The sequence below is a fragment of the Coturnix japonica genome, chromosome Z (assembly GCF_001577835.2).
Source record: "Coturnix japonica isolate 7356 chromosome Z, Coturnix japonica 2.1, whole genome shotgun sequence".
Lineage (NCBI taxonomy): Eukaryota > Metazoa > Chordata > Aves > Galliformes > Phasianidae > Coturnix > Coturnix japonica.
In genome coordinates, this window is record NC_029547.1 from 19625084 (window position 1) to 19650142 (window position 25059).

Below are 25059 nucleotides of genomic sequence, written 5' to 3' on the forward strand. Positions count from 1 at the left end.
TTCACATGGTGACACAACAGAGCACACGTTTTCAGTACTTGGAGGAAGAATTTCCTGAATGAATTCACTGCTGCCAGCTTCCTGAAAGCATGCTTTAATCAATTCTCTGCAGCAGGCATTTAAAACTCTCCATGTTTCTAATGAGGCTTGCATAGTTTCAAATTGAAGAGAAATAAAATAATAATAATAATAATAATAATAATAATAATAATAATAATAATAATAATAATAATAATAAAGAAAAAACCAACAACAACAAAAAAAACCTTTTTAGGTATGTAACTCTTTCCACATGTACCCTTTGAGTTTTGCAAAACAAGATTGTGCTTGGAATTGATCAGATTTGGCTAGGATCAGGTGGCTCTGCCATGCATTAATGCAATGTGATGCTGTTTGTGCTGGAGATGATTCATTAGAGTCAATGAGTTAACATTATAATACTGACACTTCAGTTCCCGCTGTTTTCATTAGGAGACCAAATTTCCAAGGCACTTTTATGATTTGAGTTATATGACAGATAGATTAAATCTGCACAGGGACTCCAGGAAGACCAGCACTCTGCTTACTTCCCACTTAAGCTGTGCTTTGAACAGCTTGGTAGTCTGTATTGATTTAGGGGAAGAATCACAGACATTTTTATATGAATTAGAGATAAACCACTGTGCACATGGTCACAGAGTCCCTGACACAGCACTGATTCAGCCCTAACCGTGGCCTTAGGGGAATGTGGTTAAATCATTAGCTACAGCTCCTTTATCTATTCATGGCATTCTACAGCGTGCAGACTTAGCCAGAGATCTCAAGCTTTTGCTGAACATAGAGAAAAATGAACATGCCAAGCCAAAAGAACTACTTGTTTATTGTTTTTCACAGCATTTAGTCAGTCAGAAGTGTGGAAACTAGGACTACGCACTAACTTTGATTCTTTTTCCCCTTCTCCCTCCCCTCTTCCTTAGAATTTCAAGTTGCAAATAAAATGGTCACTTGCTCCATTTTTGCTTTTATACATGTATGTTCTCCATGTGACAGAATGAAAATTGTAGGATTGAGGCACAACACTTCTATAAGAAGTAAAGGCAGAGGTTATTAAGGGAAAAGTTTATAATCTTGGTAACCTTGGTTATAAACTTTTCCTCACTGTAGAAAAAAGCAGAGTCTGCCCAGCAGTACCATGTGGCCTGGACATGAGTGATCCAGAGCTGAGCTCTGCTTAGGTCAGACTGATGATGTTAGGCTGGAGAGGAATGAGGCAAGGCAGAAAGCCCACTGCTTTGGTGGTCATTGCATATGCACTCTTGAGAGCACAACATGACCCTGGGACAGGCTAGTGATGCTGTCTGTGCTTGTCTTGACCTGCTAGTGCTGATATTTATATCATCATACATCACTGATAGAAAGCAGATAAGCAAACGCTAACTTATTTTTCATCCTTATAATAACGTCAATAACGTCATTTCATAAGCCATCTTTGGTGTGTCAAGATACACACACTTGCTCAGAAGATAGATGTAAGGAACGAGGGTGGGAGGGAAGATAGATGTAAGGAGTGAGGGTGGGAGGTGTCAGCAGATTCTTCACATGGTTTAGCAGTAACGTGTCCCTGATGTACCAGGGGACTCAGGTGGCAGGAATAGCATGTGACGCACAGGCATCCTGTGCTGTTGCACTTCCCCAGTGCAGGTTGCATATTCACTCTTCAGATGCTATGTGTCACACAAGGGAAGGAGGGGATTTCTTAAGGCTGTATCCACTGGAGGCTGACTGCCAGCATGGCATCCCTACTGTTTGCTTCCCTCATTTGTTGAGATATATTCTTCAAGGCATTTTGAACATAAAAGAGGTGAACTTGCTGCTTGGACTGGGTACAGAGCAGACACTGAGCATGGGGTGGCTTCTTGGAATAGTGCGGCTCTAAAACATGTATTCTGCTGGCTTATTTGTGCAGCTGTGCTGTGACACAGTTGAACAGATGTCACAGCACCCAATGCCCCAGGAACAACACCTGTGCCAGCCTATCTGAAGCTCACTGCTCTTAGAGTGCCTGTTCAATGGTCCATGTTGCACAATTTGCAACCCAGTACATGGATTCTGATCTAGGTCAGCAAGCTTGCTTATTGTGGAGATAGCTGGCAGAAAGACTATGGGGTGAGCTGCCTTCACTGCTTTTCTACATTCGTCAAGGAAATTAGGTCTCTCTCTCTCTCTCTCTCTCTTTTTTTTTTTTTTTTTTTTTTTTTCCCCCTCCCTTCTTTTCTTCTCCAGTGCAGGAGAAGAAATCCTTTCAGACACAGATGGAATTTCCCAAGGAGTGCCTTGCTCTGGTTCAGGTGTTTTCCTGCAGTGTGAGTCATGAGTGTCCTTGAGACCTGGTAGCATGTTCTCTGTCATCTTGGCAGTTCCCTGCTCACTTCAGCAGTGGAGAACAGCATGCTATTTTCATTACTGTGTCTAATTAAATTCTGGGAGGATGTCCAGTGCTAGCGCTGAGGCACCCAGCCATAATTTGGGCAGTAGCACATGGTTTCCCATGCTCTAGGGGAACCCAGGCTGCAGAGGAAATCCCATTTGATGGGAAGAGCTCTCCATGAGATAAGGCAAAATTTTCAGCTTCTCCAGGGAATGGAAGCAGCCAGTTTGAGAATCAGCACTCTTCCACTTCTCCAGTGCCTTTTAGACCTCTTCTCTTTCAATAGTAACAGAGCCTACCGCACAGCTTTCAGGCCAGTCAGTGTTCTGGGCTGCCTCCTTCTTGTTGCAAGCTCCTGTCATCTCTGCAATTACTCAGGTTTACACATTTTATGTTTGTGCCCATGTGAAAGTAATTGTACAGACCCTAAGAAGCAGCCACCTTTGCAGAACAGAAAGTGCACCAATGCTTCTGACTCGAACACATTCTGAACTGTTCATTTCTCTTCAATGACCATTCGATGAGAGTTGGGGTTAAGCAAGGTTTCAGCACGAGAGATTCTTCCATGATAAGAAACCACATAACCTTAGATTTAACAACTGTCCTTGCTCTCAGCTGTGAATCTCTGCCTGGCATGGACACTTCTCTGCCCTGTTCCTTTTCCAGGCAAATTCAAATTGACCGAATTCAGTGAGAGGATGCTTTTACATCCACCAGTCCATCTGAGAATATGGATCTGAGCTCAGCTTTCATCTCTTTCTAAGTGGACCACCATTTTTTTCTGCACTTAGAACCAGCCTTGACAAGTTTTGATGCTGCCAGTCTTCTTTGAGCCACTCTACTTAGGCCTGGGCTGTATTTTCTTGATTTTTTTGTTTTCTTTTCACTTGTGTTGAATGTCTCAGTCTGACATGACAAGATCAGGTTTTTCTCTGTCTTATTTTTCTGTTCTGATTGCATTTCCCCAGGCTGCTGGGTGCTGAAACTATAAATGAAAGTTGCCATCCTTGTACCAATGGATTACAGCTCCATGGTCAATGAGTGGCAGAGAGCCTGTGTGTGCGTGTAGTGAACTATTGCACTTTGTGCTGCACAGAGGTGTGGATAATGTCCATGTGAACACAATGACACTAAACCGGGCACTGTGATGGCATACCTTTTTGTGGTGGGCAGGCTTTTATATTCTGTAATAAGCATTATTTCAGCAGTTTGAGGTATTGTCTGCCCCCATTTCACCTGTCAAGATAGGAGAAAAGAAAAGGTACCCAATCAAATATTGTTTCAGTGCATATCCTCATATCTTTGCACAATTCTGTCTTCAGTGGCAGTATAATCTGTGGTACTGACCAAGCTGAATCATAAGCAGGCTTTTCTGTGGGTAACTGTGCTGTGGAGGTGATGCTTCACCCAGTGGCATGGCATGCAGGTCAGAGATCCCAAATGCTCCAGATATCCTCTGTCCAGAGACACCAAAGAGAACCTTACAAATGGCGCAGGGATTTGTTTCTCACACAGCATAATTTTTACCTTTTATGATAAAAAGTATTTGATCCTGACCCACCAGTTAAGGCTGAAAATTCAGATTCCCAGAGCAATTTCATACATCTGGAGACGATCTGGCCCAACCTCTTCTAAAAAGGGGACGCTTAGACTCTGTTCTGCAAGACCAAGGAAGTAGACTGCTGTTTCTGGATGACATTAACCATGAAGGAACAGCAGAACCAAGATGTTTCTGGAAGATTCGGTGCCAGGAGAAAAATGAGTTTGACTGTTAATATATCTATTTACCTTTATGACTATTAATAAGTGTTCATTTGAAGAAACAACATGATAGGCATGAATTGCCCCTCTCTAGGGATAGAAATACATCTTTGCAGAGCATGTCTAGTGAAGAGGAAGGTGCAAGAGTATCAAGGTGATGATATATCAAGTACAAAGTAGGAAACCTCATGAGGGCAGGGATAAAGAAAGCAATAGAATGCTCCAGCCTAAATAAAAGGACCCCTGTGTGCAGCAAGTAACATGAGAGTGCAAGGAGTTACTCATAATAAGGGTGGGATAAGTGATGAGATGTGATAAATATGACAAACTGCCACTGAAATGCAGTTGACAAATGGTTCAGTTCTTCAGTGCTTTGGGAGAATTGGGGTTGGAGGAGGTGCAGATTGAGGTGGCAGCCTCCTCCAGCCCTGTCACCTCTCCTAGCTCCTTCTCTCCTCTGGCTAACAAGGGAGTTGTTACAGATCACCTGCTGAGAGGGAAAATTAAACCCTTTATGAGGTCCTGACAAGAAAAGGAGTGAAGACTGGAAGTACATGTTTGCAGAAGACAGAAAAATGAATTTACTGCTAGCACTGACAAACAAAAGCCCTTTTCACTGTGCCCTGTAGGACAGTCTTGTTGATACAAGTCATAAACACTGGACTCTCCAAGAGATAATGAACCACAAATGTCACGATAACTCACTGCTTGAAGCCTGCATTTGTACAGGCAGAGCCTGCAGGCGTCTGTGCCTCCTTCACATTGGCACTGGGTCTCCATTCCTTTCTCTTGCCAGAAAATAAATCTCATTTCAACACTGCCCAGGCAAAGGGGCAGTCTGACCTGCTTCCATTTGAAAAAGCACTTGGTTATTAAATACGCTTCAGCTAACTTCATTATTTCAACTGAATGAGGCTGGAGTAAACAGGACTCCAGACAGTGATGCTGGCACTAAGTCCCAGGAGAGGGGAGGTGAGTGTAGGGTGGCTGTTCTTCCATCTCATCTGCTGCAGCAAGCACCAGGCTTGCACAGGGCACCCATTGACATCCAAGAAAATTAACAGCTGTTTCAGACAAGCAAAGGATTAAACAGCTTTCATCTCTTGACTCATATATTTGTTTCTAAGATCACCCTTTCAAAACTTATTTGCAACAAAGCAAAACAAAACCAAAAAAACAAAACAGAAAAAAAAACCAAACCACCTGACATTTTTGCAGTTTTGTTCTGCTTTTATCAGGGAGCCTGCTCTGCTCTGTTTTCCTTCATTTGAATCGTAAAGTGTGAAAGCAAATTAAAAAACAAAAACAAACAAACAAACAAAAAAACAAAACCAAAAAAAGCCAACAAAGCAAAGGCAGTATTTTACTACTGACTTCATACTGGGCAGACAGACTCTGTGACTTTCTAGTCTGTTCACTCCTTCAATAAGGAAGTGTGCAATAAGAATGTGAACTTATTCTGTTCATATTCACTGTTAAAATATATTTAGTCACTAAAATAATGTAATCCACTTGATTCATGAGACTTTTCTGTCCACTCCATTTTGAAGTGTCCCACTGCTCAGCTCACCACCACTCTGCTGAAGTGATGAACCCAGAAGAGCTGGAGAAGAGAGCAGCCACATCATTGCCTGGTGTCACACCTTATCTAGCACTGCTGGCACAAGTGATTTCAGTCAAAGTTGGCAAAATTAGCCTTGAAACTATAAAAATATTTATATTTTCCTTCCTATTGACTTTGCTGTGAGAAAGGTCTTTTCTCAATGACAGCCTGACCAGGAGTTTGCTTGAGATAACTGCTTTAATCAATCCAGGAAGAGTCTGCCATGACACTAATAAGCAGGTCAGGGCAGTTCTCTTCTGTTTAGTGCAACTATTGCAGAGGAAAATTATGCTCAATCACACACATCCACATAAAATTTCTCTTTCCCATCGAGAAAAGAAGTATATAAATATCCTTAAACTATTAGCCTATAAAGCTTACTATGTAGTGATTTCTAATTCATGAAAGTACAAAAGTTAAGACTTTTCAAAGTCTTAACTCATATCTATGTATAACAACTCTCTGTATTAAAACTTGTTAGGTGATGTCAAACACCATCCCACCACCCTGACACGGACAATTTATCTCAGTAAGAAAGCTTTAACATCCCCCTGTTTCGGGGGAAGTTGCTACTTTATTTTTGGTTAGAACAGATGACAAAAATAAGTTGCAGTTGGTCCAAAATAGGATTCCATCTGCCATGCCCACGGTTAAGCTGTTCACCAAGGCCTGATTTACTCCTCATGAGCTGTCCCATAGAGCTTTGCTCCAAGGACCTTTTCTGCTTCCATGCCCCAGGATGTTGCTACCTCACCCATTGAGAAAACTGCAGCCCACCTCTCTGTGCCTGCTGGAAATACATCCAGGGAATGAATTCCTCCGATAGAACCATGCTCCCTGCATTCCCCATATATCATCCTACACCCAGGGAGCCCTTGCCAGGCTGGTCCACAAGGCATGGGGCTCCAAGGGCCAGGGAGTGCTTTGTGTCATAGTAAGCCACATCCTAGGCAGACATGAAGTTTTTTTAGTGATTCATTAAAGGTTCCTCAGAGACTATCACTGAGGCAACACAGAAAGTGGGAATGCTTTTCTCTCCTCTAACGAGCTTCTGGTTATTTTGCTATTTGAGCTGTGCTGCAGTCGTCAAGGTTATATTAAGGTATCATTTTTGTTCTCTCCTCATAGAGAGCCTCCATTTCACCTTGGGCAGAACACTCAGCTTCCCCAGCCCACTGCTGTTCCCTTAGCGAGACACAGAGACTTTGCTGCCTGTCCCTCCTGGAGCTGCAACACAGGCACAGATGTGCAGATCAGAACCCTCACTGTCCCCTTTTGCTGTGACAGAAGTCGATGGGGCTGGTCTGTTTCCATGCTGTATTAACTATTAATGAAGCTCTATGCCAGAGCAGTTGAGCTGATGCAGTACAGAGGAGAAAAGAGTGATTCATACCCGCTCTTGTGCAGCTATTCCTGCATCTTATTAATTCCTTCAGAGTCATTCACTCGATTTCCGGTGACACTAATTATTTCCCCGGTCCCTCCCCATCTTCTTTTTCTTTGTTTAAATAATGCACAAAACTCTTTCCTGACAGGGGAGATTTCCGTTTATCAGAAGCAGCGTGTTCTGTAAGATTTTCCATCAGGCTTCTACTAAAGGGAGGCAAACACTAACATTTTCTCCACAGAATAAAAGCTACCAGGGAATGTTGTGACAATAAGGAGAGCTATGGAACTCTGCTGAGATGTAGTAGAAAACCACCCAAATATATCTGATAACATAGACCTCCAGGCCTCTGAGGCTGGCTAAACCACATAGCCTGAGATGAGCAGGGGCACAGCAAGCCCCAGACTCTTTACCCTGTTGCCATTCCAGTCAGTTGTGATTTTCACTGTTCAGCAAACCCTGAAGATGTGGAGGATTCTGCCAAGCAGACAACTTTGCAGAGAAATGTACTTCTTTGACACTTGCACCTTGTCCTTTCTAGCAGCTTGTGCAAACATCCCATCCATGGCTGAATCTCCAACAACATTCCTACTGACATCTCTGGACACCTGCAGATATAATAATAAATAAACTTATATTTATGAAGGTGGGACAAGCACTGATAATTTTGGTGAGGGGGAAAAAGAGGCAATCTCAAGAGATATTTCTGATGAAGAATGTTCAAGAGCTCACCTACAAGGGAAAATGTAGGAAAGCAGAACTAGTTCAGTTGCAAGTTGTGCTTCTTTTTCAGGTCAGAAATTCTGATGGATAACTTGTATGAATACTGATGGAGTTCATTAATGTTAATTACTGACTGTGAGGACAGCACTGGGATGCCGTCTGTTCTTATGGCTCCCACAAGACAGATCCTTAGGGCACTGAGCTGTGTCTTGGGATTGAGACGCTGGGGTTGAGAAGCTTTGCTTTTTAGTGTCTTCCTACTACATCCTCTCTGACTCAGTCACTTCACAGATTTTACACACAGACACCAAGGGGCTACAGCACCTGGAGCTGAAGGCAAGCTGTAGGCAATCCAAGAGGCTCTAGGAATGTACTGAGGATACATTCCTGAGCCAGGTTACAGGTGGCCTAAACAGAGGGAATGAAATACTGGACTGGACGTGCTGTTCACCAATGTGAGTAAACTGATTGGTGACATCAGGATTGGAGGCTGCCTGAGCTGCAGTGACTGTGGTGGAGTTTACAATTCTAATATATATGGGATAAAGAGTAAAATCAGGATGCTAAATTTTAGGAAAGCCGAATTACAGCTCTTCAAGGAGTTTATAACAAAACCTCCTGGAAAACTGCCCTCAAGTACAAGGCAGCAGAGCAGAGCTGGTAGATCTTTATGGAAGCTCTCCTTAGGGCACAAGATCTCCCCATACCCTGAACATCCTTAAGTCTGTAGATTTTGGTGAGGTGAATCCCAGAGTCTTGAGGGAACTGGCTGAAATAGTCACCAACTCAATCTTGATAATAGAAATCATGGTAATCAGATTAAGTCCCTGATGACAGGAAAAAAAGCAATAGAGTGCTCATTTTTATGGAGGCTGGAAGGGATGATTTGGGGAACTACAGACCTCACAGCCTCACTTCTATGCCAGGGAAGATCATGGAGCAGATCATCCTGGAAGCTGTACTAAGGCACATGGAAAAGAGGGAGGTGATGAGGGATAAACAGCATAGCTTTACTAAGGGTTGTCACAAGTAGAGAGAAGATTCAGATTGGATGTAAGGAAGAAATTTTTATGATAAGTGGTGTCTCCATCCCTGGGGACATTCAAGGTCAGAATGGATGGGGCTCTGAGTAACCTGATCTAGCTGTAGGTATCTCTGTTCATTTCAGGGTAGTCTAGCCATCTAGACCTTTGAGAGGTTCCTCCCAACTCAAAATATTCTATACTTCTATGAAGAAAGCAGAGGATTCAGGAAGAAGTTGCACTGCTGCAAAGAAGTGTCAGAAACCTGGAACTGATTGTAATTAACTTGTTTCCTTGCACCTTTTTATTTCCTCCTTTTGTTTTTGTCTAAATTTCCTTGAAATATTTCCACTTTTCCTGTTTTTATTTGTGTATTTCATACTGGATTTCAAGGCAATCTTGGACAGCTATTTTGCATATCAAATGATATTATCAGCTGTTTGCGTATAAAGACGGTTTATATACCTAGCCTTCAGCAGAACTCGAGGTGATACAGTAATGGTCCTCTGAAAAGCCACACCTTCAAAAAATGAAATGAAATGAAATAAATGAAATGGAATAATATAAACCCAGACATCTGCTGTGTCCTAAGCATTCTCCTACACTCAGACATCAATTTGTTTATTAGAGTGAAAGTGAGCTGTGGCTGAGTAGCTCATATGGTGGTACCCCCTGCTCCATGCCTGTCCCCACACCAGTGGGCACCTGGTCTCCTGCTGCAGAATTAAGGGCTTCATCCTTTTGGGACACACCAGGAAACATTACACTTTTTAAGGGATGGTGCTCTCCAGAGAAAGTGTGCCTGCAGTAAAGCAGTCCTTTTCTTTGCTGTGTTGAGACAGCTGCTGACAGTGAGCGATGAAATTCTCTCACTCCTTTCCCAAGACACACAGCTGAGGCACTAACACCAGCAGTCTTTATGGCTTTTCTTAGTGTTTGAACACACCAGGCAAATTTTACCATATGTAAGGTCCTTATTCATACGTTTCATGGGAAAACAGCAACAACAAAATAAATTAAATAAATAAATAAATAAATAAAAGCACCAATGTATCTACCCACGTTGGTGTAGGCTCAGCCAGGAGTTTGTGATGTCAGAGAAACCACCAGAGCCTGTGAGCTGGGAGAGAAGAAATAAGAGAACTGGCTCTGTAAGATCTATGACAGGAAGCAATATGTGGCTTTTTTAAGATCAGTGATCATTTCATGAAAAAGAGCCCATGGAAACATGTTATGCAGGATGCCGGTGAACAATAACACAGCCCAGCTTGATGCTCTGACCCATTTCAGGACAGAAGGCAAAATTATCATCTTCTGCTGAGCAAGGAGATTATCTGGAGGGCTATCATCACTGTATCACCGGGAGAATCAGAAACCCAGGGAACTGCTCAGGCCATCCTTGAGTTATTGACTTCAGTGAATGCCCGAACTCTCAGTGCAAGAGGCTGCACTGCTCATTCATAAACTATTTAACAGCATTCCTTTGGGATGAAGGAAGAAAATTACATGAAACACAGGCTCTGGGAGCTGCTGAGGTCATTCACTTGCATTGATTTGATGTACATGGAAGAAAAAGACATGCACATGTTTGTGCACACAGCACAGTAATATGGCAAGAGCAGAGAGCTTGAGCCTGCCTCCATGAATTGCACGCATCCTTTCTACTGGCAGAGTCAGCTTCTCCCTTGTCTGAACGCATCTGTGTTGACCAACCCTATCGAACTCAATTGCCTGACAAAGAGAGAAAGAGGAAAACCAACCCAGACATATTTTGTGGCAGGCAAGAGAAGCACAAGGACAGAAACACAGCTACCAATTCCTTGTTCCTGGGAGTGCCCTCCTGGTATGGGATGCTGCAGGGTGGGGGTGGCAGACCCTAAACCTGAGAGCTCCTCTAAGAATTTCATCTGGGGGAACATCATGAGCAGGTCAGGAGTCTGCCAACCTAAATCCACTGCAGCCTGGCTGCCTGGGGCTCTGCTCATTACAAGTACATGTGCACATGCCCTGCTTTTTAGTTCAGCTGAGGAAAAAAAAGGACCCCTGCTGTGATGCTAATGCAGGGTGACACACAGCCACTGCAGTCAACAGCACGTGGCAGCGGTGCAAGTGTTGCAGCCTCATGTCCTCCCACTCCACGTGAGCTCTTTCTGCAGGGGAAATACCCACACGGGCATTCAGAGCAACGGCTGCCTGTGCTGCTCAATCCAGTGCTAAATCCAGTGCCCTTTCTCTCCTGCAAACACATAGGAAGGAGCAGAACAATGAAGATTAAATGAGAAAATCAGCTCAGATTGGAGGCTGTTATTAGTAACAGAAACAGAAAGCTATTTGTCTGTGAAGAAGATGCTTTGCTATTTTGCTATAAAAGGCCCTGCTCCTTTATCATTTGAAAAGCATTGTGATAGAAAAAGCCCTTCCACCTCCTAGTACCAGTCTCTCCTCCCTGTTACAACCATCATTTGGGCAAAGAACAAGACCATTGTCAGCCCAACCTAAAACAGTGAATTACACTTATCATTATAAACACCCACATAATCAAAGCCTGCAGCACTGCACAGCATGTGCAGCACAATGCTCTGCTGAATGGCTGAGACTGCCTAGCTCCTGGTCCCCAGTGGAGCATCTGTATGCTGCAGTGGCTGCCCTGCCCACTGGGCAAGCAGATCAGGGGACATCGTGTTTCTGGCCACACAGGCCCAAATCAAACCCTTTCCCTTGGACAAAATAAGTGTCGTATTCTTTGAATCCTGCAAGATTCCAGATTTTTAATAACTTATTTTTCTTTGGCTTTTTTTTTTTTTTCCTCCAAATGAATAACTACGTAGCACTATAAATCCTGAACACCTTTATTCCACTATCATCCTCAGCCCTACCAAATAGCATCCCATTCATTCCCTCTGAAGCATTTATTTTATGCATGCAGCTTTGCAAGTGGCACTGCTCCACAGCTGCTGCCAGCCAGCACCACATTGTGAATGAGAGGCTGTCCCTCTCATTCCTTCTCTTCAGTGGCAAACATCCTAAGCCCAAGGACTACATTGTGTAGGATCTTATCCCAAAACAGATGCCAGCAGAGGAGTGCCCAGCTGTAGGTGCACAGCCAGGTGTGTGTGCTGCTCTACATCAGCTGCTGTGGCACTTTCCATCGTAAGATGAAAGACATGGCCCAGTGTCTCTGTATTCAAGCAGACCTTGCATCAAAGTGGAGATAGCTATGGGATAGGGCTTCAGCTAGAACTGTGACTCAGGAGTCTGCCCCTGACAGCAGCATAAAGTGACAGTCATGGTCTGGGAACACAGTGGGTGACATACATTTCTTGGTTTGGTCAGTCCAAATAAGTTTTGTAAGAGATTTGGTGTACTGTTTCTGAAGAGTTTCAGCGATCAGAATGTAGTGATATTTTTAAACCACCTTTATGTGTTTCTGTCTAGACACAGGTTCCAGTGGCCCATAGGCACTTGCTGTATGCCAAGTCCCCCACATATACAACACACATGTCCACATAGCACATACACTATGTGCTGAATAACCTGCATTTTCTTTTCCAGGCTTCTTCAGGTAAGAAATACTCTCAGCTGCATGGTAGGGACTCAGTAGCCGTCTGACTCCACAGCCCCAGTGGAGGGCACTGGCTAAGAGCCAATGGAGGTGAGAGCTTTCGTGCTTGGAGGTAACCTTGCATTGTAGAATCTTCAGATCTTCATTTGCCACCTGCACAGCTTGTCAGCACTATGCTGTTAGGACAGAGCTGCACTTAGCACCTGTGGCTCTCACTGTAGGCTGTGTACCCAGTTATGTTTTCACCCTCCTCCTCCTCTCAGTGCTAAGGGCTCATTTGCACATTTGCTCCAAAAATTGCACATTATTAGTCTCTAATGTTCTGATAAGTTGTACCACTTCAGAATAATTTTTTCTTTCGGAATGTCTGTCAAACACTCATATAGTTCACACTACCACAATTAACTCCCATGACCTCAGCATACTTGCTTTGTGAGAAGAAAAAAAAAAAAAAAAAAAGCAAAGCCAAACTCAGTTCCAACATATCCACATCCAACCTACAGGATCACCTTTGATAGGATGAGATGATTGTGGTTTGAACACTCTGCCCAAGTTTTTCTCCAAATTTGTCACTCTGATCTCTGTTCTTTGAACATCCTATTCTCCTTTATTATTTTTGCAGATCTCCCAACCAGTCTGACTGGAGCAAGCTGGACATTTTCTTTACCTTGTAGGCTAAAGTGGAATGAAGATTTTAATAACATCTGTGACTTTTGCTTTCAGTGCAGCAGAAAATGAGCAAACAGTGCTGCAGCTATTCAGACACTTTATCTCCATAAAAAACAGAGAAGTCACTAGTTCAAAATTACATTCAGGTCCCATAGCCACAGCTGACTCCTAGGAAGCAGGGGATCCATTTAGATTATGTTCTTGCCTGTTTATCTGAAGCATTGCTATTGCCACACACAAGGTCAGAGGCAGTGCTGCCAGGGGGTGGGGGAAGCAATGGTCTTGCCCTGCCAGCTTCAGGCTCCCACCTGCACGAATGTGCTATCCAAGTTCCTGACTGAAGAGGTTTCAATAGCAGGAATTTAGGGTTCCCTCTTCCCCTCCATATATTGGCCACGGTGTTTGCATTTTCCTATAGGGGATGCTGAGACTGTCTGAGGATGGGTAAGGCATTGGTGAAGAGCACAGCCTGTTTTATCTGCCCCGCAATGGAGTTCCTTCCTCTTCTCAGCCCACTCCAATCAGCCTCCTCTGCCAACCAAGTGTGATTCAAAAGGAGTCCTAACAACTGTACTCTTTGCAGCCTAACTCCAAGCACAAGGGAGGATATATGAGTCTTAAGAAAGGGGATAAGATGCTTTTAAATTATTAATATGAAAGCACAAAGGTTGCTCAGAAAGTAATGCCTTCTTACAATTTCTACAGAAACTACAACAAAGACCACAATAACACTATTGGATAATTAACAAACATATATTATAGTTATACATATGCATATATATATATATATACACACACTAAATTCTCAACTATAAAACACTATTTTACAACACAGCCACCACCATGAGCTATGCATTTTCACCATCCATGAACATAAGCCTGCATGCCACACCCAACAAAATCTGCACCAGTGGAGGTGGCCATCTATCACTACTGCTGCTACTGAAATGCACCACCCACCACCTCACTGTACTCATCTCCACTGTTTTGTCCGCAAAAATGTTCAGCAAACATCAGAGAATGTAAGTGGGTGCCATTTATTCCACATGGAGGAATCAAATGACAAACGTTTGCTCCATGTGCACTTCCCTGTCAGACACCATTTTGTCAGACTGCCCCATTGCAACCACCTGTCAAAAGGCAACAGCATGTAACGGGGTGCTGGTTGGAAGGTTCAGCCTCTACTGCCATACCAACAGCCTCCGACATCATGGGCCAACATCATAAAATCAATGTATTACTTTCAGAGCAGCCATTGTATTTTCAATTATGCATACAATCTCTACTCCTAGAAATCACTCTGGTCAAGGTAAGGCTTATGAAAACTACTTCAAGAGCATCAAGAACAATGGCTCTACAGTATTTCTTCTTCAGGACAAGAGATGCCATTTATGAAGCTATTTTAAAAAAATCTTTTTATTCATGTAAAACAGAGATTATCTGGTCAATATTTAATTACAATAGTCTCCTTTTTCTCCTCCCTCCTTACTGCTATCACAGTGCATTGCCACTCTAGGCAATCTCTTTCCTCCTAGCTCCTTTAAAGTTGGCACTTACTTAATCTTCTTGGGATATGCTTCCTTTGCAACTAAAGTCAGAGGCAAAATTTCATGAAAATGGAGACTGAATGCCTTTCTAGACAACTGCACAGCTCCTTTCTGGATTAGACTTCATGAAATATCACATTTGAGTCACTCATCTGATAAACCCCCACATTTATTTTTTATTATCTACCTGTAACACAGTATAGTCAGGAAAAAATACTGTCATATAATTATTCTGGCAAATGCTTTTTCTTTAGCTGTCACAGCTATGATATGAGAGGAAAAAAAAAAACAACAAAAAAACTTGCAAAAGGAAATCAAATACGGTAACTAGGCAGAATCAACACATGCTTTATTTCCATTGCATATAAAAATTTCATATGAAGGTATTGATGTACAGTACTATCCCATAGGCTGTAAGAGAGGCTAAGAAACCAGTGAAAGAATTGTCATGTGCAATGTTCACACGAGTTGCCACTCTCAAGACATCCCCAAATTAATAACAAAAAGTTGTTCAGGATTTTTGTTGTTATAGTGTCCCTTTTATATTGTTTAAAACAAAACCAATCCATTTCCTTTGGGCCAGGGCTGCTAAAATCTACAGTTTGTGTCGAAAAGGAGGCTCTGTTTTCCCTTGAAAAAGAATCTCTCCTTTTAACGAAAGGTCGCATGCTACAGGGGCTGGGCATCACTGGAATGAGGAGAGGTATTTACCTTGCTCTGGCAAATTCACTGCTATCAGTCCTACGAAGTTTGGAGCAACGTGATACTCAAACAGCAAAAGATGCTCAGAGTCCAACCTGCAAACCTAATACTAGTGTTATTAAAAGATCTAGAGGTCTACCATTCTCCTATAGATCTAGTGCATTATGCTATACACACCTGTACAGAGCCTTACATACATCTATACAAAATAAAAGCTTTGGCTGCTTATAACACTAATATTAGTGTTGGAAAGCATTTCCAAGACTGAAGTTGTCTTTTGTCCTACTTTATTGATTCTGCTTATATAGTGGTAATTTGTGCTACTAAATAAAGAGTATTAGATGACTGATTAAAAAAAAAAAAAAAAAAAAAAAGTGTATGAGCTATCCCCATTTAGTTCCATTTGTTTCACTTGCAAATATGCATTAGAATCAAATGCTTATTAGAGATGCTTTCCAAAGCTCGTTCAGCACAATTCAGTACTGAAATACAGCATCAATGTTTTTTTAGTAGCAAGTAATGGCTGCAATAATCCCTGATGATAGCCTGTAAAAAGATAATCAGAGAGGCAATACAATTATATTGCCAGAAGTCTGGAAAAGCTTCAACTTCCAGCACGTTCATGAATGAAAGCTCTCTGTAGTATCATGCAAAATAGCTTGCACAAGTAGCCACATCAGCTAGCAACTAAAAATATGGTATATATGCCCAGCCCTATCCCCAAAGCTACCTTACTTTCAAATGCAGCAAAACAGAAGAAAATATTGTTTGAAGTTAAGGCACAGCCCTGGGACCAAAGACCTGCAGCTTCTTTTTTTTTCTTTTCTTTTTAATTTTATTGATATATCTTTTATGTATTTTATACTTTTCTTGAATCTTCCATAAACAAGCTCTAAGGTGACACAGAATATATTACAGGAGAAAAAATGTACAAGGAATATGTATACACAATAATCATTCTCTCACCAAGAGTTTCCAAATATAGCAACACCACCCAGACAAGGATGATGTTATAATAAGAACTGATAATTTACAATTAACATTACAGTATGTACATTACAATAAATACACGTTGTAAACAGAGACAAACAAGACTGTATTACAGGTAAGGTCATTTGGTGAGAAAAATGCATGGCACAAAAAAAAAATAAATAATGCATTTAAAAACTGTCAAAGCTTTCTGTAAAATCTGCTTCATTCAAGTTTTTCAAACTTCTGAATGCTGTTTGTTCTATCTATATGCTTTCATCATACTTTTTAACAATGACACAAAACAATTATAAATTCAAACACAGCATTATTGAGTACAGTAACTTGCAAGCTAAAGCGTACTGTTATAAGCAAAGTGAATTTTCTTTCCCTCCCCCCCAGCCCCACAGTCAATACCCAACTCATTGCATTTTCTTATGGCAAAAATATTTAGAACACATAAAGCCACTTGTAAATTGTATTCTTTTAAAGCAGTGCGCAATGCTAAAACACACTTTGGCAAAAGAGAAAATAAAAATAAAAATTGTACAGTGCGTAATATCCCCATCTCTAAGAAATGATATTTTCTGTTACGTGATTGTCCATATGTATGGGTTTATATCTCACAATACGGTGTCGTTCTCTTCATTTACTTTCAATTTGTGCAGATTCAAAACCTTTTCAGGTTTCTATTGGTTATTTTGGAATTTATATTGCTTTTCCATTGTTAAAGTTCCAGGCACTCTTGGGGATTGACAGGACTTTTAGGTGGGTCAGGTTCAGGAAGAAATGATGAAGAACAAAAAAGTCAAAACCTGAAAAAACATGAGTTCTCTTCATTCTCTTTCCTCCTTCAGCATCATCTGTGCTAAAGCCCTGTGAGGGCTAAAGGTAGAGAAAACTTTGACCTGGATAAAGGAGAATGCAAAATACATTTAAAAGCTGAACTATTAGCCAATACTTTTTAAACAAGTTCTTATTCTAGGTCCTAGACACTTACTTAAAAAAACAGAAACAATAACAAAAAAACAAAACAACAACAAAAAAAACCACCTGTGTTTATATCTTGCAAATTTCCTACAAAATGAATCCAAATGGGAAATAATCATTGTTAATATTTCCTTTTGCTGAGAAACCACCCTGACACTGTGGGAGTCTGCTCCTTCTCTAGGCAACTCTTTCCCTAGTTGAAACTACAACTTCAATGAAGTGCAATACAGTGCAGATGAAATTATTTTGTTTCACGTGACCAAACAGGACAGGAACATGACAAATATGAGCTTCTAACTCCACTGAGCTCTCCAAATAACAAAAAATTTCAGTACCAATCAGACTTGAGAGTAGGGTTCCCTCAGCACAAGCTCTATACAGAATGAAAAGATCTGAGATTATAGTAATGTAAACTACCTCTTTTCTCATAATGCATTGCTCATTTACTTAGAAGTATTAACACAAAAGAGGGATCTGGCTCTTCTGGCAATAAAAACATGAAAACAATAGTGCTAACCATGATTTCTCTGTTGTATGTATGTCACAGATCAGCAAATGGTTTGACTAGACAGCTAACAAAAAAAAAAAAAAAAAAAAAAAAGAGACAAAATTGGAATGATTACAATAATGCTTCCTTTGCCAAAATAAATATTCCTAACACTGTATTAGCCTGTGCAGACTTAGCAGTCCAAAGATCCCAAGCAAAACAATATCTGAAAACCACTGTTTTGGAGAGACAGAAGAGCAGTCTTCATATCAAAAACACAATTCATTATCCTTCTTACTGGCTCTGCTCCTCCAAATCTTAATCTTAATGATCCAGCTGGTATCAACGGGACCACTTTTGGTAGTAAGACAGAATTGACAGGATCAGGCCACTATGAGAACAACAGCAAAACTTCCTCTTATATGTTTAGGAACATTATAATGAAAACAATGACAACAAAATGCCATCATACTGAGCTTTAGGTAGTATAAAGGATATTCATGGAATTCATCAATATATAAAATAATAAACTTTTTCAGCTTAATGTTATCATGAAATTGTAAGGTGCAAAATAATAAGAAAACAAAAACAAAAACAACAACAACAACAACAACAAAAAACCCTAGGAGTATTATCCAGTGTAGCACAGATTTGTACTGAAAACTTGCAAGTTACTCTTTGGAAAAAAAAAAAAAATGTGATGAAATCTGAAAGTGGTTTTTTTTAAATATAATACCTCAGTACATTTAATAATAAAAGTAAGCTCTACAAAAGATCACTTTTACATATTATACAAAATGCAGAGTTTAGTGCAACCCACCGTGTCACACTTTTTTCAGTCACTTATCAGGAAGACTTGAAATTAGAAAATTATGTAATTTCCACAGCTCATCTTCCTATTGGTAACAGATTCTTCTTATAGAGATTCATGTTGTGTCCCATCATTTATGTGCATTTGTTTTCCAGCAGGAACCTGTTTATTTTGTCTGTTTCCTCTGATGATGAACATTATCCAACGCTTAGCTTTTGAAGTAAAATAAAATAAAAAAAACTACCAAAGCATGCCAGCATTCAGTTGGCAGGTGGTACTCCTGTGAAAACATCTGCTTCATTTAATCAAATCTGTGAAATGGAGAGCTTATGACGACGTAGTTTATCGATGTTCTCTCCCCTGATTTCTGATGCAATGGAGGTGAAGATTCTGGTTGCAATATTCCTGAGTGCCAAACTGAGTCACCAAGGTCAGTTTTGATCAACAAACATCCTGGCTGATGACAGTGAGTTGTGATCATGGTGACAGCATATGACATACACTTTGGAAACAATTACCTAATTAAAAAGAAAAAAGAGAAAGAGAAAAAAGAAAAAAAAGAAAAAAAAGAAAAAAAAGAAAAAAAAGAAAAAAAGGAGAGAGAGAAAGAGGAAGAAAAAGGGAAAGGGCATGAGAGAGACTGGCTATGTCCTCATTGTTACGTGTCAGGAGAATGGTCTACTACACAAGGTTCTGTCTGATTCTCCTCCTCCTCTACTTCTTCCCCTACTTGCTCATCAAGAGGAATTTCAGTAGATTCTGAATCCTGTGTGCAAAGTGTCTTCGAGTCACTGCAGCTGGTGTCTTCTTCTACTTGACTTCCACTGTCCTTTTCAGTGTCTGACTCACCATCTTCCTCCAGTGTTAGTTCAAACTGGAATTTTTCAGTCTGCCCCTGTCTACCCTCTTCCTGGTCATCAGGTGCAGGAGAGGGACTCTGAGGGATTGTGCTCTGGTACCATTCTCGATTGTCCTCCAGTGTATCCAAGATATCCTGGGCATCCGGGTGAACGAGATCTGCCCATGTCTCCCACAGAGGATGAACAATATAGTCAATAAAGCCCACCTGTTTCAAGTAATACAAAATCAGGATGAGATCTTATTCAGAAGGAAAAAAAAACACCTCTAAGTCACAGTCATTTAATCTATTTACTGCTTTGTATATTTATACAGTCAAAAATAAACAGAGCATAATGTCTGAGAAAGAAAACTCTACTAAGAGACAATAGACACACTGCTCTTAAGGTGTCTGAAAGTAACCCACACTGTTCTATGCAGACAGCAGGGTCTTTTAGCATTTCAGATGCCTCATTTAGAATACTGGATATGGAATTGGAAAGGATTTGTTTTCACAGTAATTGTTCTTTGCCAACGATTCCACTGCATCTAGTAAGCCAAACAGCTGTTTTATATTTAATTCTGCTTTTGGAAGAAACCCTAAATGAGCAGCTATAAAATATTCTTTACTGAAGCCAGGGCTTCACTGCAGATCATGACAGCGATGGAATTCCTTCAGCAAGCACAATGCTATGCACTGTTATCACAGTAAGAACCTCATCTCCCCTCATTTGCTACGCAGGAGCTGGATTAATTAACTGGGGGGGGGGGGGGGGAAGGGGAGGGGAAGAAAGAAATACTGTATTCAGAAACATATAAAAATATAAATGTCTCTGGATATTCTTCTTCCAGGAAAAGAAAACCAGATCAAATACCTGTGATTTTTCTACAGACGCATTGTGCTTATCACACATGGGACTTATCTCCATTCCTCTCTCTCTTTCCCGATCTCCTTGGCGGAAGAATTCCTCCATTATCCTGTCTGTCCATTGGCGGTAGAGATGGAGCGGCTTGGTTGGATTGCTGAGATCTGCACAGTGCACCATATTCTGAAGAACCTAAAATAGATTGAACACCTGCTGTGTTATTACACTAAAGAAAAACAGTTCCTTTTCCATTTACACATTTGGTGGCTGTGAAGTAGAATCATGAAAATACATGTAGTGCAAGATTTATTCTGAGCAGCAAAACTTAGTATTTGGGTGTTTTTCACACTTGCAGTAATAGCTATGAATTACCTCACTTCTGCTGCTTCTGCCTATGTAAGAAAGAGAAAATATTCCAGAGAAAGACCAATGAGATGCTGATTATTTGAATGGTAGAGCAAAACCAAAACCAGTCCAAAAGTACTTTTCCACCTTATCACTCTCCCAGAGAATCGCTCAGTATGTAATGAAATATGTCATATATAAGAAACATGTAAGTCAAAAGATGGAAAAGAATGAGTCATAAAATATGTGAAAATGGACAGCTGATCTAACCCATGCTGGGGATTTGGTAGGCAAAAATTGTTAATTAACAGAAGTTAATACAAATGACTCTTTGAAAACGAGTTTTCTTACCTGAATCCTATCTGAATAGTTATCAAGAAGTAGGACTCCAGAACTTGTCACTTTTTTGGTTTCAACCATAGTTTTTAAATCAGCCAAAAGATTCATATGTTTAGACATGTCTGTAGCAAGGACCTTGAAAGAAACAATGAGAAAGACATGGTAAATGAGTACTAGGTAAATTATTCTACTGACTTCAAAGAAAAACCTTTGGATGCAGCAAAAAACTATTATCAGGGAAAAAAGGAACTTCTGCATCTGAATCTGAATATGCTACAGATGTCTGAGTCCCTTGTGCCGTTAGTGTCCAAATGTTTTTATTTTGATTGTTTTAAGAATGACAAAGTAATTGGAAAATGATTTGATGAGCCTAAGTTCATCACCATCAATTCAGTAGAAAATTCCTAACTGTGATGGTGAAACAGCAGACTTAGACATCAACAAGTAAACATCAGGACTGTATACCTTCTAAAAAGGTAGAGTCAGTAATTCAGATTGAAAAGAACTCACTACTTACATTTGGACAATAGAGAATAAAACTTCAGATTTATAATTTTTTTTTCATTGATTAGGGATCTAACAACATGTAATTTATTATAAAATGACACTGTGCTTTATCATTTATTTCACCGGCCCTAAGAAAAGGGACTATAAAGTAGAACTCACAATGTCAATGACCATTTTCCTCAATGATTGCCTCTGTTTTTTGGTCAAATTCTGGAAAATGTCACAATTTTCTTCCTGTAGCAGCTTGAAGCCCACAGCTAAGTGATGATTCTCCAGTACTGATGAGTCATTGTACATCAAGGCAAGTTCAGAATCTGCAATAACAGTCACAGAGCAGAATGTAACTAAAATCTTTATTTCCACTAAATCCCATATGATTTTTTCAAACTCATTACATTCCCAACAAGATTTACAGATGAGCTTTCAGTAACAGACTTCCTATAGTTCCCATGGGATCAAAACTTACAGAATTAACTGAAAATCTTAACAAATCAAGGAAAGGTATGCTGGAAAAAAGCAGGCTTTGCAGTGTAGTGTGCTGGAATACTGAGTTACATACATACAGTTATGCATACATACAGTCTGAAAAGACAGCTTTGACAAATAAAGGCAGTTAAGAAAATTTTCTACACAGATTTAGATTTCATGCAGGGACACCTCACAGCCAGCTTACATTTGTTTTAAGACACAGCTTGAAAATTAATCTATCATCAAAAAGACATGCTCTTTACACAGTTGCATTTGTGAAGCACTGACACTAATTTCTATTTATTACAGTTGTTCTATCTGGAATCTAACCATATGCAAGACTCTTCTAAACCTTTCCCTCTTTGTCTTCCTTTATTGCAGCTTTGTTTCAAAATTCCTCCATCTCAGTGGGGTGTCTATAAAAGCCCTGCTCTTCAGATTTCATTAGTCTCATTATGTATTCTCCTGCTGTCTTCATCGCTTGTCCTGAACCTATTGATCTTGTAAATTGGGAAAATCTTCCTCTACCTTTTATTATCTTGATGGTAGCAAAATGTAATAGCAAAAGGAAAAAGAAAGCAAATTTGTCAAATTATATCTCTTTCACAGAATATTTATAGAGCTCGCCTACTTGTCATTTTTCTTACAAAGAAGACAGGTAGCAGTTTATTTTCCTTTCAAATAGCATCCTGAAAAGCTGCTCCATCTGCAAAGCATTCAACATTGCTGAAGTACTTCAGAAGGGCTGGAATTACAGACTGAGCTAAAACGCGTTTAACTGTGTGATGGAGTTGGAAATGGAAGAAAGTTCCTCTTGGTAAACTCTGTAGCACACTATAAGCTTCAAAACTATCAGCTTGAAAGGATAAGCTTAAAATGATCAAACAGCTATTTACCCTGACACTAATGCAACCCATATTTTTTTATAATTTTAAAGTATTTCTGAGGGATCATATTTTTGGACAACTTTCTAAAAATACTTTACATTTTGAAAAAGGGAAATAATACTTAGAAATATAACATATAAATAATTATAAAGAATAACATGAAATACAGAAGTAAGTACAGACTTCAGATAACTGAAGATATTATGCTTTGAATGTATTTGTACAATTCTTAGTGAAATGCTAATTCTTTGTAATTTTACTGGAAAACTTAAAACTAAGTGGAAGAAAATAATCTTCTGGAGGTTTAGAAAATCCCGCATTTAAGAATTTTTGTATGTGTATAATCCATATTGCCACTGATTCTCAAGCTCTCATTGAAAACCTAATAAATACCTAAAGAAACATAAATTAGATGGTCTTTGTCTGTCTCTGTTCCTATGGTTTCTTCTTCATACATGTAACAACTCAAGTGACAAAAATCCCTTTGTTTCTTTAGAGCATGGCAACAGTAGTTCAAGCTGGTGCCACTACTTGATTTGCATAAAAGCCTTCTCTATCAAAAGCTGAAACGAGAGGAACAGGACATTTCTTCTAAGTTGCTAAATCAAAAGTGCTGCTAATTCAGCTGAATTTCAACCATCTGCCTAAAGGAGTGTTTTACATAGCAATTCTGGTCCCTCCATCTAACCATTCTTGCTGTTAATACAGACAACTCAGTGTTGTCCACATACCACCTCAGAGCCACCGACACATCCTGATACTCAATTTACATTAAAAAAAAAAAACAAACAAAAAAACAAAACAAAAAAACCCCAAAACAAAAACAAAAACCAAACTTTCGTTACATATGCCACTTTTTAAGAATTTGAACATCACACAGTTTAATGCACAGTGCTTGGTTTACTACATTTCTGCTCCACACTGCTGAACTGTACTTGTTACCCACACAGAGACCTCCTCTACCTTGTAGATTAGTCACCAAATTGAATTTCACTACAGGGTAGCCCTCGGGCCATTCAGGCAAATAAAATTAGATGCAGGCTAGACTGGAGGTCTTATATGAATGTACAGCAGCAATGAGTCAGAACAGGATCTCCCTTCTTCAAACTATACTGTTGATATGGGGTCATACTATTTTAGTACCCGAAGAACAGATTCACCCATGTGCCTAAATGACAGTGCCTATGAATGTGCAAACGCCATGGGTCAAATATGCAACCCTACATATGTTTTCATTTATGCAGATTTTTCTTCTTATGTTCTTGGATTTTTAGTATTATTTCAAATTTTGTACTTCCAGGTCAGCAAAAGGAGAAGACAAAGAATGTCAAAAGAAATAATATTCTAAGATGGAACTTGCACTGACCTACAGCGTGGTACCTACACTGTAATCAAAGCAAATTACGCTGTGGTGAGAAGCCATTCAGTAAATGTGCCGCTGCTGTACTCAATGAGACTCACAGTGTTTTGCGAGCAGAAGATAAAAAAGAGGAAGTAGTTCACGCAGTGCTGCACAGAACAGCCATGAAGAATGCAGAACAAGTACAATTTGTTTCAAATTTGGAGATGGCATTAGGGTGTCATTTCATTATTTTATTTTCCTTGATACATGGAGCACAATCTAGACATGTATAAAAGAGATTTGCTACACTTTGCAAGGGTAGGCTGAGAAAATTCAGTCCGAGAGTCATCGCTATGCCAAGATGAGAAAATAAGTACTGCAGCTGGGAGAGGCAGAGATGGGCTTGCTGATCTGATTTTTAAAAAGTAATTTTCTACATTTGTTTAAAAACGTATGGCTAGCCTTGGTCATAATGTATGATTCCAACATTAAACTATTAACCACTCTTTTATATGCATACATTATATATATATATATATATATATATATATATACACATACATACATACACACACCTATTTAATAAGAAAAGGTGCAGATGCAAACAAACAAAGAATTAACTGTGTATTTTTCAGGTGCTAAGTGCAGATTTTGCAGCAAATCCTTGAGAAAACCACTGAACATGAAACTTACTTGTGTTGATAAGAAATTGGTTTGAAACCCCAGGATGATCTACATCATGTATTGCACTGGCAAAAATTGCTGCAAGAATCTCCAAATCAGTGAACACTGCCTAGAAAACCAGGAAACAGAAATGACAGTTACTAA

The 25059-nt window shown here is 40.0% G+C and overlaps 1 protein-coding gene across 6 annotated transcripts in view; it reads right to left on the reverse strand.

The window, feature by feature from the left end:
- Positions 1-14832: 14832 nt before the first annotated feature.
- PDE4D (phosphodiesterase 4D) overlaps positions 14833-25059 on the reverse strand; it is a 559900-nt gene continuing 549673 nt past the window's right edge. For all 6 annotated transcript variants that reach the window (XM_015848747.2, XM_032441436.1, XM_015848750.2 and 3 more), the window contains 6 exons: positions 24925-25024; positions 21694-21848; positions 21040-21162; positions 20353-20535; positions 18650-19706; positions 14833-17260 (listed from right to left, as the gene is read on the reverse strand). In XM_015848747.2, the coding sequence (XP_015704233.1) occupies positions 19299-19706; positions 20353-20535; positions 21040-21162; positions 21694-21848; positions 24925-25024 (969 nt within the window). In that variant the 3' untranslated portion in view covers positions 14833-17260; positions 18650-19298. The remainder of the gene's footprint in view (positions 17261-18649; positions 19707-20352; positions 20536-21039; positions 21163-21693; positions 21849-24924; positions 25025-25059) is intronic.